General features: G+C 39.2%; 1 protein-coding gene across 1 annotated transcript in view; it reads left to right on the plus strand.

The window, feature by feature from the left end:
- Positions 1-5,522: 5,522 nt before the first annotated feature.
- Positions 5,523-15,450, plus strand: part of hk2 (hexokinase 2) — a 29,943-nt gene continuing 20,015 nt past the window's right edge. The window contains exons 1-5 of the mRNA XM_044026960.1: positions 5,523-5,605; positions 5,707-5,827; positions 9,729-9,891; positions 13,217-13,365; positions 13,812-13,931. Coding sequence (XP_043882895.1) covers positions 5,765-5,827; positions 9,729-9,891; positions 13,217-13,365; positions 13,812-13,931 — 495 coding nt within the window. The 5' untranslated portion in view covers positions 5,523-5,605; positions 5,707-5,764. The remainder of the gene's footprint in view (positions 5,606-5,706; positions 5,828-9,728; positions 9,892-13,216; positions 13,366-13,811; positions 13,932-15,450) is intronic.

Raw genomic sequence — 15,450 nt, forward strand, 5'->3', positions numbered from 1 at the left:
AAACGACCTTACGGTCTTTGCACTGGACGCTTTTCGAAAATACGAGACAAAAGTGTGGGTAATGCAGCGAATTAAGATGAAGCCTCCCAAGCACATCAAGCACAATGCGTGAAAAAAACAGATAAATTATGAGGACAAGGGCCATTACCCCCCACACACACACACACACACACGTCTTGTAATCGTTTTATACTCAGAGACTCCTTTTTTTTTCCAACTCTCTACATTCGGAGCCCGTCTTCTTCAGCTATGAAACTCTCTTCCATGAATAGATATATATATAAATAGATATTCAAGTATGTATTAGTAACAAAGCATTTATACTTCATTTCCCTCTCACTGTCCACCTCTGTCACAGCTCTACATCCTTTCGTCAGGCAGTTAAATGACTGACCCACTTTGGTCTCAGTGATGTCACACAACCAGTGAGTCAGTGTGGTGAGAAGGACTCCTGCTAATCTGGACTGATTGAGTCTCCTCTGCAGCTCTAATGAGAGAAGTGTGCTTCCAGGGTGAGCTGTTGATTAGCTGATGCAATATTGATCTCGCAAACGTGTGTGTGGAGCCACCAGTATATTCCAAAGCTGCCCTGTATGTAGGTTTACATCGGCCTGTTTGTATGTGTATTTTTGATTTGTAACATCACAGATCTCTGACGTGAACGTTTCATATTTTTCCTTTAGGGAGAAATGGGTCTGGATTCTTAAGTGTTAACGCGTTTAACATCGCGACACTGCCTGAAAGACATGGACAGGAGACTGTGGTGCTGGAAAAACCTCAAATACACTGGGTACACGTCTAACAGATGCACAGATGTTTTGGACATGTCCTGGACCACGTGCTACTTTAGACACGTCTAACCACCCCTTGGACTCGGACCCCCTCTTGCCCTTTTGACTCCCCTGCGTCAGGTCAGAATCATCTCAACAAATCATTGCTTTCACTATCCTGCTCACCGGGAGGCTCTCTGCCCTCTCAAAAAAGCGTGGATCAAGGAAATATTGCAGTGCGTCACAATTCTGATAAAATAAGATTCTTTGAAGGTGTTTAGTATAATTTTTATCAACACTCTCTGCTGCTGCTTATATAAATGACATTGTATTGCTCTAAACATGTCATCATTGACTGTATAAACTTGTAACTTGATACAGTTGTTGTGCATCTGCTCCTGGTCTCTCTTCTGTCTCCACCTCATCTCCCTCGTTCTGTCCCCCACCTCTCCTCTGTCCCCCAATTTCCTTTCACCCCAACCGGTCGAGGCAGATGGCTGCACATCTCTGAGCCTGGGAGTTTTTTCTCTCCACTGATGCCTAGTGCTTGCTCATTGTGTGAACTGTTGGGGTTCTCTGCTCTCCTTGATGTTGTCTATATACAGTGCCTTGAGATAATGTATGTTATGATTTGGCGCTATACAAATAAAATTGAGTTGAATTGAATTGAATCTTCACTGACTTGGTGGAAGGAAGGAAGTCTAATAATATGGGCAATATGGGCTAAAAACTGATGTCACAATATTTCATCACAATGTTGCAAAGAAAGATATTCATGATGATATTTCTCAGAATTTCAATGTAAAAACAGAGAAATAAATCTAAAATTAAGTCAATCATAACATGGACAACTGTAATTGTAGCTGTAGGTTTTTATTCATATGTAATTAATAATGTAATTTAATGTTGAAGGCAACATTTACTAATGTGATAATTCCAACCGAATGTCTTATTACTAATATTACTAAAAAATACTGCTAGCAAACATCTTGTGTTTGAACACATGATATTAATTGGTGGGCCGCGTGTAATCGACTGGGTGCCATATATGGACTGTGCGCCGCCAGTTTGACACCACTGTTTTAGAGGAAGCAGATGTTCCCTCGTGTCATCCAGCAATCGCCTCTGATCCCTCATCCAAGACGTTGTTATTATTATGTCAGACGATCATTCGTGTTGCTCATGCTGTTCCTTTCCTCTTGCAAAAAACAGTTTCATATTTTCAGAAACATTTCTTGTGCGTCTCTAAACAGCGGTCCACTTATTTAAGAGCAGCCTCTGTAAAGGACGATTACACCGCGGCATATTCTTCATGTCCTGTGAAGCACAGCATGTGCACTGGCATGTGTCTCTGGGTGAGACAGTTAATCCCAAGTGAAGGACAAATGATGAAAAAGATGTGAGATAGAAAAGAAAGTGTCGCACACAGGTGCATTCAATGAATGTGTGAGTGAAGTGGATGAACAGCAAAACCGTAGTGAAAGCCACTTTCAGGGTCATTACTAACTGTGAAGACAAAGAAGAGGAGATCTGCACATCTGGTGTTCTATTTGTGTGTAAACTGTGCTCTTAATTTCTTTCTCCCGTTACTGTGTTGAAACGTATGCCGATAAGAACATACAGTTACGTTTCTTAAAACTTATATTTTTTCAGCACAACCTATAGGCAATCTTCTTTTTATAGGCAAAATTTTTTTTTTAATCACATTGAATTTGTGAAATTTGGAAAATATATCACAGTTCAAAGTTAGTTGTCTCATTTTTATGATAAAAAAGAGTCTATTTTGTCACTTCTGCACAATTATTGCTACTCCTACTCCCAGTTGTTTTTTTTTAAAAAAAATATGTGATAAAAAATGAATCATAACTTTGACTCAACAACACATAAGAAGACAAATAAAACCCATGTAGTATAAAGCCTGAATAGGATGTCCTTATAAGGAGTTTTAGGAGTGGAGTGTATTATTCCCACAGCAAATTAGCTGTGGCACAGATCCGTACCACGCAAGCTCTAAGGGTTAAACTGAGGGATCCATCCATCCATTTTCTGCCGCTTTATCCTTCGTGAGGGTGGAGCTCAGCTGACATGGCGGGGTACACCCTGGACAGTTTGCCAGTCCATCGCAGGGCAACCATTCACTCTCACAACTTTCTTTTTTAAGCCTGGTTTTAAACACTTTTTCTGATCGCAGTTCTTATCCCTGTAGCACTTTGATACTTCCTAAACAGCAAAATATGTTGTGTGGCTAAAACAGGGACTCTCATAGCCTCTCATCGTTTGGCACTAGGCCACACCAAATATACAGCATCCACATGTGAGGCACTGTTGCAGGAACAACTTTAAATTATTATGTGGCAAAATGCAAACAACTGCAAATATGTTTAACTTAGTGCGCTCAAAGTTTAAAATATTTAATCACGATTAATCACATTAATGTCATAGTTAACTCACGATAAATCGCAATTAACTGGACATTTTTATCCTTTCTAAATGTCCCTTGATTTCTTTTTGTCCCATTATTTTCATTATAGCTCTTCTCAACACAGAAAAGTGGATCGGCTTGCTTTGTAATAAAGTTTTTTTTTTTTTTATTAAGACAATATCTCTGTCATCCTGCATATTTTGATAAGATAAGAGAGGCTGTGTCCAACTATGGTTGGATATGGAGAGCCCGCTTGGAGACGGAGAAGCGCACAGTGCTCGCTATCCACTCAAAACGTAACGTTAGCCTAAGTGTGTGCAGCCTGCCTGTTGTTTTATTTCAGGTCTAACGTTACTAGTTGTTGCAACAGCATGTGAAAAAAACGACAAAGTTTGCTAGGCTAAAAAATTGAGGCCATTAAAATGGGTTTGTGTTAATGCCGTTAATAGCGCGTTTAACTATCAGCACATTATGATCATGCATAAACATCTCTGGGGTTTACAGAGAATGACATGGAAAAAGAGAAACTGTCCAATGAGCAGCAGTTTTCTGCAGATGCCAGGAGAAATAGGAGAAACACCAGAAAGGCAGAAGTAAATCAAATGACCATAACAACCAAGGTATGAAGAAGATCATATCTGATTTCACCCCGCATCAAACCTTGAAGCAGATAAGCCACAGCAGCAGAAGGCACCCCTTATGAGTTATCAAGTTTTGTTTACCTACTAAAGTGGCTGTTGAGTGTTAATCATCCCAAAGTGACCAATTACGGAGACTAACTCATGACGCTGTTGAATAAAATGCTACATCAATATAGAATGTGAGGACAAAGCACAAACGTGTAAAAAGTGAACAATACTTAATAAACAAACTGTGTATCATAACATTAAAGGTCAGTTACGTTACGTTAAAATACAGTGGTGTAAATAGACCGAGCAAAGTCAGCTCCAGACTTTTCACATGAGGCAGATTTAAGATCATTTGCGCTCCCCTCATCCTCCTCTTCCTCACATATACTTCACACGCTGGTATAGTGAAATAGAGATAAGGTGATTTTCATACTTATTATAGTTTAATTAATTATTTTTGTTGTTGTTTGTTTCATTTTCTAGGAAACTAGGATAAGGGATTATAAGCCAGGCTATGTTGCTTAACCTGGCTCAATTTAGCCACAAATCAGTTGCACGAAAGCAATGGCGCATAAATTACCATGGCAATTTATTTTTTAATCCTGCTGCTCAATCCGTCCAAGACTGATGTTCGTATTTGATTAAAACATTTTTATCGTGATATATTTGTGCAGATTTTGAGATGATTAGAAACAGCAGAGGTTGTAAAGGTTTCATTCAAGTCAGTGACGAGAGCAATTCTATAAAATACTCATTCTATCATCTGTGTTTGTGTCACAATGAAGTTTTAGACGATACTGAGACAAACTTTCTGACGGGACGCAGTGTTTCAGGACTGTAGCAACTAAAAGTCACTGTAAAGTCACTAGTAGTTTCACAAAACACGTTCTCTTACAGTCGCAGTGGGAAAACTCATTGTGTTACAGTTTGCTGTCGTGTGATTGGTCATGTGACTGAACACAGATCCACAGCAGTTTGTCCTCCAGGACAAACATGAAAGACATTTTTACACTGCAGAGTGAATTAAACTGTGGGTCGAGGTAGGTAACTATTTAAATAGCAAATATGATGATGTCAGTGGAGCTAATTTTTCTTTGTTAAGTTATTATTTGTAGGATAATTTTTTTTTTTACATGAAATCCAGATGTATTCAACCTCAGTTTACGGTACAGAAGAGTATAGAACAATATAAAAACCATTACTTTGCTCAAATAAGCTGTGTAATTCGGCCAGTGTTTCATCTCTTCATGAGTTTATATATTAAGCTTTTTTTCACTTGGTGACACCCGTCTTCTCCATTTCTGCATCAGTAAAACTTTGATCGATCGATAAATACTTAATACATACATTTTGGAACTTTGGAGAATAATTTTTTACATGCGTAAAAAAGACCCTCTCAGCAGCAACTGGTGTGGCAGAAAAGACCAGTCACAATTCCTCAGCTCCACTCTAATAACAAACCCTGGTATAATACAGTAGAACAGCATTTCTGTATTTTAATCCAAGTACCACCAGTGGGACCTCACGTACCACTGGTGGTACATGCACCACAGTTTGAGAATGATGTGTATAGGTTGTACATGAGGGAAAGTGGCTGCTTGACCTTTCATTCGCTGGTGACTTTGTCCACTGTTCTGCTGTACATCCGCTCAAGAAGAGAATCCACGCCGCGTCTTCCCTGTAGCCAATCAGCGCCAAGAACTCGTGATGACGTCAACAAACTGCCAAGTCCAGGAAGCTAGAAGTTTCTTTACAGTGCGACGCCAGCGTTTCGGTCGAGTGTTGTAAGTGTTTACGTACGATTTGTAGACGGAAAACCGAGCGGTGTGCGAACATATTTACTGCTTTCGTTATTTTAGGCCTTTTTTCTGTTCACTCTATACAGGTAAAAAGCAGCAGGAGAACGGTTAGGAAGTAAAGTCGTCGCACATCGGTCAACAAACATGTCAGCGTCAGGTCTGCTGGCTAATTACTGCACCGAGCTCTACAATGGCCAGGCCCTTAAAGTGAGTATGGTATAAAACACGGGGTTTGTTTCACGGATGTTTTGAGTGCGTGGACGTCACTGTGAGACTGTGGGGAAACACCACAGGGGCGCGCCCACTGTAACGTGGATGTCCTCACGTCCACTTTCACTCGGTCAGCCTTTGCTAATTTCAGCTATGTTCTCTGCCAGGATGCCAGTAATTACAAGCACTAAAGTGCCCTAGTGAGTCATAAGACGCACACTAAAGTACCCACTAGAGTGGTAAACACATGAGGAAGTGTCATACCTGCTGCCATTCATGTGTGGCCTCTAAAGCCAGCCTATTCAAATGGTGGCCCGGGGGCCATATGTGGCCCAAAAGCAACCTCTTATAGCCCTTTTCCACTGGTTGCATCTCCACTACAAAAAAGGTCAACGTGGGCAGAGAATTCGCTACACGGCTGTGTGAAACTGCGTTGACTTTGTTTTACACACAAATGAGTGACCAGTGACTTGTAAAGGAGTTGATTTCAGTGTAACTGAATCATTAGAATCAGTAAATTAAAAATATTTGTTCAGTACTTCCTCCATGACTGGAGCACAGACTCCGTTTGACACTGGACTGAAATACAGCGGCAGGGTCTGTGATGCCGCTCATGATCAGCAGAGCTGTCGCTAAATACACCAGACTCCTCTGTTAAATATTGAGATTTGAGACATTTACCCACGTTTAAATATTGTTAAGTATTTTTAACTGATCTACAGTTTGGCATTGTTCGGCTTGATTCTTGTGTCGAACGTCTCTTCCTGTGACGGCACTCAGTGGCTGGTAGTCTGACGACATCAGGCATAGTACCTACTCGGTGTGCTTGGAACCTCGCCAGAGCAGGTAATAAAAAAAGTACTTGGTACTAAGCTAGTGGAAACGAAACTTAACCGTGCCACGCTGAGGCAAGTAGAGCTGGTGGAAATGTGCCACTAGTGGCCCAGCCAGTGGTCCCAGTAGAAACAATTGGTGTGTTTCCACCGGCTTGACTTACCTTGCCTCAGCATGGTTATTATGCGTTTCCACTAGCATGGTACCTAGTACTTCTCTAGTACCTGCTCTGGAGAGGTTCGAAACGAGCTGAGGCGGTACTATGCGTGATGTCGCCAGACTGCTGGCCACTTGATTGGTCAGAGTGCCGTCGCAGGAAGAGTCATGAGCAAAAGTCAGACACAAGACTCAAGCTGAACAATGCTAAACTTTAGATCTGTTAAAAAGACTTACCAATCCTAAACGTGGGTTAATCTCCAACAACTACCAGGGAAAGGTCTAAAATCTCAATATTTAACAGAGGAGTCTGGTGTATTTAGCGACAGCACTGCTGATAGTGAGCTGCATCACAAGCCCTGCCGCTGTATTTCAGTCCAGTGACTGTGTCAGACAGAGGCCGTTTCTCAATATCCATACTTGTGCGTACTTGTGCATACTTGCGTACTCCCGTACTTGTGAAAACGTCATCAGCCTCAGTGCCAGTTCTGTTCCAATTCTCAAGTAAGCGAACAGCGAGGACGGTTCTCGAACCCGGAAGTGTTCTCACTCCGCCCATGTTTACCAAGTATGCATCGGAGGTGACTTAAGCGTACTTGGGATGGCCATGTATCCCAGAATACATTTCGGCGGAGCATAGCAGCAGATAATAGAAATATAAATCTGAAATAAATATTTTTCTGTGTCCCCTGAACAAAGTTTTAACATCATTTGAGGCGAGAAATGAGTCACTTATAATTCAAACATGTGGTTTGTGTATGAAGATAGGACGTATTTATAGTTCGGCAGCGACGTTTGTCGGAGGTGATCAGCTCCGCCTCTGCGGACGCTCGGTGCTCACTGTGCCCGGCACAGAGCAGTGTTACCTCGGCCTGTCCTGATGAAATGATCCGCTGGCTCAGACGCCGCTGTCATTAGATGCTCGGTGTGATCCATAGATTTGTTGTTGACGTGTTATTTTTGTTTTTAATGGAAACGTTTTGACCTGACAGTTTGAAAGTTTGCATATTATAAATTTTTATTTTTATTTTAACTTTGAATGCTAGATTTATATTAAAGTCGCACAATCATTGTATCTGTATTTAAATATAATATGTAAATATTAGCTATGTAGAGTAGTATATATTTATACACGTCATATATATATGTATGTATATATATATCTATGTATATGTGTATATATATATATATATATATATATATATATATATATATATATATACATACACACTACACTACACTATTCAATGCTGTACTATATCTATTTTCCACATTGTATTATTTGTATTGTATATTTTAATCGAAATAAATTAATAAATGAAGTTAAATATTGTAAAATGTAAAAGTAATAACATATATGTATTTATTAAAAGTATTTCATATGTTCATTTATCAACAACGTAGGTGGCGGTAATGAGGCTCCAGCACTTGGTGCCAGCCACCATTCAAACAGCAGAACAATACATACATACTTGCATACTTGAATATTGAGAAACAACCACATACTTGTGTACTCCCGTACTTGGCAAGTATATACTCCCAGCATACTTCTCAAGTATATACTTCCCAAATAAGCAAGTACATACTTGCTAACTTGAGTATTGAGAAATGGCCAGAGACTCCAGTAACAGAGGAATTACTGAACAGATATTTTAATTAACTGATTCTACTGATTTAGTTACACTGAAAACAACTGCTTTACAAGTCACTATTTGTGTGTGTCGCGAGTAAAATGAAGTTTCATGCATCCGTGCAGTAATTAGTGATACCGTGCCCGAGGCGAGGCAAGGCAAGCTGGGACCGGTGAAAAAGACAGGTGAAAAAGGGGCTAATGAGAAAAACTAGATAAACACTTTTTACTGTCTCAAATATTCCTACATACATTTCTACAGTAGCTCTGACCATGTGTGGGTCACATGTGACAAATATTTGTCTAAATTCAGAGAAAGTAATGCTGATACTTTTTGATTTTATGCACTTTAAGTTGCACCTGGGTTAAAAACTAATTTATTTTAAAAAGAAACAACTGTGACAGCTACAACTACAGTGTACATTTTTTGTTTTAATGCACTTTGAGGTGTACAAAGGACAGAATGAGCAAAATATTTGTAATTTTAAGTGAAAAACATGACTGCTACTACCTCAGATTCTGTTCATGTACAGTTCTTTCGTGATTTTTTTATGTAATACTGTGTTTCATACACATGCGCTGGTTTTACATTTTAAATTCTGTTTGAAAATGTGGCAGAGCCGAGTTTGTAATTGAATAGCCCTGCTCTAAAGCAAAATATAAATTGAAGAAATGATTGTTTCTAAAGAAGTGTCTTTCTAGTGGAGAAAATTAAGTGGCCTATATGATGCACTTGAAACTAAGTTTGCTGTAACCTTTATTTAACCAGGTAAAAACTCATTGAGATTGCAATCTCTTTTGGTCTTTTCCAAGGGTGGCCAAAAGGTCAGCAGCACACGATGCAATAAATATCAGATTAGGTATAGAAGACAAGTTACAAACACTAAGTTTGACAAAAAACAGTAATGTAATGGTGTACAATGTTAGCATGACACGGTAAGAAATTAAAAATACAAGCACTGGTTTTCCTTTGTCTGCCTTGTAAGAGCAAACTAAATGCTCATTTTCAAACATTTTCAGTTCAGTCTAGAGCAGTCATGTCAAAGTGAAATACACGGGGGGCCAAAATAAAAAAAATGCCCCAAGAAAATAGTGTTTTCTTATCGTTGCCTACTCAGTGTTCACTGAGCAAGTGCTGTAATAAAATAAAATATAAAAATACCAATAATAACAGAGACTGTCAAAACAGAATGGAGAATGAATAGCCTTCATCTACTATAAAATACTAGGTTTCCTTTTTAGGTATAGTAATGAATTCTTCTCTTCAAAATTGTTTAGGTGGACAAATACCTGCATAATCTCCAACTGTCGGATAAAACCTTGGTGGATTTGTCAAAAACATTTCGACGAGAGATGGACAAAGGCTTGTGCAGAGACACCAACCCCACAGCTGCTGTCAAAATGCTGCCCACGTTTGTGTGCTCAACTCCAGATGGAACAGGTAAATCCATATTTCATATAGTATCTGCCAACATGCACGCGGGAACATTGTTTTCCGTGGGGCATGTACAGTATAGTATACAGCATGCACCAACACACTTTCCTTCCGTCAATGCACATCAAGAGCTGTGAAACATTATTATTCATCTTCAAATGAGTTAATGAACAGTGTTGGAGTTACCAGCAACACACTTGAGGTGATCAATATTACTCTGTTGATCATCATATTTAATGTAGCACATGTAATGTCAGCACTCAGGAACTCTACAGGCAATAAAACACTGACAGTCACGTTATTTCTTTGATTTCTCAAAAACAATTTCACTCGCACCTCACTAACGTTTCCTCTTGAGCTAATAAGGGTTGATTCTCAGACACCAGCGGAACTCGATACACTCATAACATCAAGATCAATCAAACCAAGATCAATCAAAACACAGTGACGATGCCCTATGTCGTTCTTGACCAGCACTGACCCCTTACACTTTGACCGGAGTGTGCTGATGGCATCATGTTATATAGAGGAAAGTAATAATTCAACATACTTTAAACATATGTTTATAAATTATCGGACAAGCAAACTATTATTCAAAAAATATTCTTCAGTTCTTGATTAAAAAACAACCAAACAATTGCAGACATACAGTACTGTGCAGAAGTCTTAGGCCACCATTAGATTTTTTGTTTTCTCAATGCTATAACAACAATAGAGGATAATTATGTCTATTTCACTTTACTGGAACACATCCAGAAAATATGTATGCAGTTTTTTGTTGTAAAAAAAAATAAAATAAAAAAATAATTCAGAAAAACAAAACAAAAACATCCTCTACAGGTGTCAAGTATTTAGCGTGATCTCCCCTTACACTTGAACAATAACACATTGTTCAACCGTCTATTGCGCCAAGTTTATTCAAGACAAGACGTGCTTGAGTATTACATACACATGTTGCATGAGTTAAACTCATTCACAACTGTTATGGGAATTATGTACCTCATGTACTACATGAAGACAAATGTTCAATGCAACCGTTTGATGTGACCTGTGACCATTGACCCTTTGTATTGTTAATGTATCTGTTTGAGGTGACTTGTGAATAGAGACAATGGGTCTGCGACTTAGGGCAATGTGATAACAGACCCACAGAGGCGGGGGTCTGCACCTTATGGCAGGGTGATAGCAGACCCATTGAGACAGATAAATACCATGTGTTTCCTCCAAGACAGGGAGTCTTCACTTTGCAACTGGCCTGTGTGTTGCTTTGTGAATGCTCCTCTTGTACAAGATTAAACCCTTGTTTGGACACTGAGCTGACTCCGATCTCCTTCCTCCAGATCTCAACAACAGCTCGCTAATATATAAGACCAGCTTTAAGTCGCATCACTTCATTCCAAATTCCAATGATCACAGAATTTAACAGACAGAGCTTGTGGTGCCTGAAACTTTTGCACTGTACAATATTATGGATACTAATACAATTTAAAGTAGATGTACATCTAATCCAAAAAGCACAACTGAGGCAACCAAACAGTTCAAGGAAGTAATAACATTTATTTGAATACAAAATAAAATGCAGGTCACACAGGGCAGCAGGCACAGGATAGGCACAGGCAGATGGTACACACACACAAGAGAAAACAGGCGGCCATGACATTACCACACCTGCACATAAAAAATTTAGACTGCTGAAATAAAAAGACTGCAGATGTATAGTAGAAAAATTACAGTATGTGCAGTAACTGTAGAGTCAAAATCGGTATATCAGAACTATATGAAACGTTATTAACAAATCCACATAATTATATTTATTTCTATAAACTTTGACCCATTTAACACAATGAAATCACAGCACATGCTTATTTTGGGTCCATAACATGTAGTTGCTAAAGCTAACTTGCTAAAGTTATCCAGGCCTGACAACAACCAATAATGAAACTCAAAGGAGACGTACCGTATTTTCCGGACTATACGTTGCACCGAAGTGTTAGTAGCGTCTGTCAAAAAATGTTACGAAGAGGAAAAAAACATTTATAAGTCACATCAGTCTATAAGTTGCATTTATTTTTGTCATTTCAAATGTGAGGGGCACCTCATCCATATTAATTATATGGTCTGGTGTGTCATTGCCTACTTTTCAATGAATGCACAAACCGTCGACCTTGGCTTGGAAGTCTGGTGGCAGTTTCTGACACATCGTGATCCGTGGTCGGATTGACAGGTGGTTGCGTTGCATGAAGCGAGAGCACCAAGAAGCAAAATCATTTTCATCTCCTTGGCAACTACATGTGCATGGAGACGTAACTGCACTGTTGATAAACCCCTCCCAGCAGGACACTGTTCAAGAACCCATTTGTGGACTTGTTCCTCCAGCTCTGACCATCGCGCTTTCCGTCCACGATGGCCAGTCCCTGACGTGTTTTTCACTCACTCCAGACTTTCTTTCTGCTGCTCAATTACCATTTTCGGCTGCATACTTTATAATTTGCTGTTTAAATTCTGCAGTGTAGCTTCTTCTTTTTGGTGGCGTTTTATCTGTGTTCTCTCTGTCTTTATGGTTTAGTCGTGTAATTTCTTCGGTAGTGCAGTAGCAGAGCTCAATTGTCACAAGTGTGGACGGTGCCCTCCTGTGGTCATAGATGACATAGCGTATAATTTGATATATTTTGATATATAAGTCGCTTCTAATTGTAGTTTGCATGGCCAGCCAAACTACTAAAAAAAGCGCAAATTATAGTCTGGAAAATAAGGCAGTTGGTATCACGGCCCTGATTTTAAGCTGCTCGTCATCTTCAATAAGCACTGGAAAAAAACTGTCATTCAAACCACACACAACATTGGTTTCTTCTTTCTTTCTTTTTTGACGTTTCCACCAAAGTCCTCCTTGTTACTCCAGCCATGGTTGATGGTGAAAACAAATACCCACTACACCTGTCTTCTCTTCCGGCCCAAAATATGCAGACATCCGGTCATTCGCGTGAAAGAGAAGGATCCTGTGGTGTGAATTGTGCCCCACAGTGCGAAAATTCACTTCAAGTGTGAATGCAGCTTTTTCATTATTGAGGTTAGCGCAAATGTGAAGCAGTTTTAGTTTGGAAATACTGTATTAAATAATGCATAGATAATTTGTGCCTGCATGGGCCTAATAAGATCTTGGGAAATGGCATAGAGTTGACTTCTGATTCACTTATTTGTTGACCTTTTTGCATCTTGCTGTTTTATCAGGTCCTGTTTCTGTTGTGACTATATCATGGATTTAAGGTGGAGTTTTTGACAACAAGTGACTAACAGTAGTAACTGATATAGCATCTTATGTCTTTTATTGTAGAGGAAGGTGAATTTCTATCTCTCGACCTTGGGGGTGCCAACTTCCGTGTCCTCTTGGTCAAAGTCAAGGCTAACGGGAAGCAGAAGGTGGAGATGGAAAACCAGATTTATGACATTCCTGAACACATCATGAGAAGCAGTGGGTCTGAGGTAAGACGCATTGTGACCCTCTCCTTGTTTGTCTCTAAAAACAAATTAATAAAAGTTGTGTGTGTGGAACAACCTTCCATTCAAAACGTGTGTGCAGGTACCTAGGATTGAAAAATTTAAGCTGTTTTGAAGGCAAAGGGTGATATGACCAAATATTGATTTTTCACACATCTCTGATCGTCTGACACGTGCACACTGCTGTAGAGTTGCAGAGTCACAGTGAAACCTTCATAAATATGTAGCTGAATGTGTTCAGTATTGGTCACTCTTTAATTTTTTAAATTTTTTTACTGTGCCATTCTTGAAATTTTAAATGTGTATTGCCAGTGATTACAAAAGTCTTAGAAATGCAGACAACAGAAAAAGTATTGACCTCAGCCTTACATAAAGGCTGTATTTCAGCCGTTTATTCATTAAAGAAATTGTTTTTTTGCTCTATTTTGTAGTTATTCGATCACGTTGCTGATTGTCTGTCTAATTTCATGGAGAAAAGGGGCATAAAGGAGAAGAAGCTTCCCCTCGGCTTTACATTTTCTTTTCCATGTGTGCAGACTAAGTTGGACGAGGTGAGTGATTTTGAAGATTTCTTCTTTTTATTTGAAATAGTGGGCAGACATGGTGTAATCAGCACCATGATTAGTCTATTGTAGACTCATGAAAAGACATGTTAATGAGCTCCAGTGATTCCTTAACCTCGTTGCTGTTTCTTAGTAACTCCTTAATCACTCTGGGATTTGCCCGTTGCAGTCACCTTAGCTGTAAAACCTCTTTTTAGGAGAGGACCCAGGATTAATTCCTCTTCAATTATAGTTTGTTTGATAATATAATTGTTTTACCCTTTCCAGTCCTTTCCATGTCTTGCCTGTGCGGCATCCTTGACATTAAAGCTTGAAATGCTCTTGCCCCTTTTTAAGTTGGTATGTACCTGCCTGACGGCTGAGCTCAACTGATCGAGCCTGACTGGTTATTCCAACATGTCAATATGTGACTAAAGGAGCTAAAGGGTCCTAACACTGTTCAACTCTCTACCTATTGATCTTAAGACAAATCACATCCATACTGTCTTTTAAATAATGTCTTCTTTTTTTTATCAAAACCTTAGGGAATTTTTGATTTGCCTGTAGAGTATTAGAGAATTCCCGTTGCATCTGCTCATATTATTCCTTTTTCTTTTTTTTTCACTTAATCTTTGACCACCTGGTGTGCACACCGAGCACCTTCTTTTCATCTGTATGCAGGTTACCTTGGCAACCATGCTAGTGGCCAAAAGTATGTTTGCAGGAATAGGACACAGCAGGCTGCTGCCCACTGACTGTTCTTTTTCGTCATCATTTTATAAGCTCAATAACTACGGCGACAACTATACGCTTTCAAGACTTCATTCCAACCCCAAGTCAACAAGTCGAGACTGTTACCCACAACGGAATATTATGGACACATGTACAGACATGCATGGAGTCTGATTGAGAAAAAGAAAAATGATGTATTGTACGATGAATATATGTATTCTGTGGGTAATGGGGGCGGGACTAGATACGCTTTTGCTTCTCCCGCTTTCCCTTTCGGTTATGTGTATTGTGTGAACTACACTAAGATGATGTGAGATGATGAGTGATCTAACTGACATGACCGAAATAAACATATAAATAAATAAATAACCCCCTAACAACCACAACAACATACACATCATTTGCTCATGCCGAGTGGGAAATAAAGCACATAACACATCTTAGGGCCAATCATTAGGAAGCCCATTTCTGCTCTCATAAGAAAAAAAAAAAGATGAAAACATAGGCTCTAGAGGGAAAAATCATTAGAGAGTAGGTCATAGTTATTAGTCTTTGACTTACTATCTCATAATTTGAACTCACTATCTCATAATTATGACTTAATATCTCATAATTTCAACTCACTGTCTCATAATTATGACTTACCATCTCATAATTATGACTTACTATCTCACAATTTCAACTCACTGTCTCATAATTTTCACTCACTATCTCATAATTATGACTCACTATCACATAATTTCAACTCACTATCTCATCATTTTGACTTACTTTGTCATTATTATGACTTACTCTC

The sequence above is a fragment of the Solea senegalensis genome, linkage group LG5, assembly GCF_019176455.1.
Source record: "Solea senegalensis isolate Sse05_10M linkage group LG5, IFAPA_SoseM_1, whole genome shotgun sequence".
Lineage (NCBI taxonomy): Eukaryota > Metazoa > Chordata > Actinopteri > Pleuronectiformes > Soleidae > Solea > Solea senegalensis.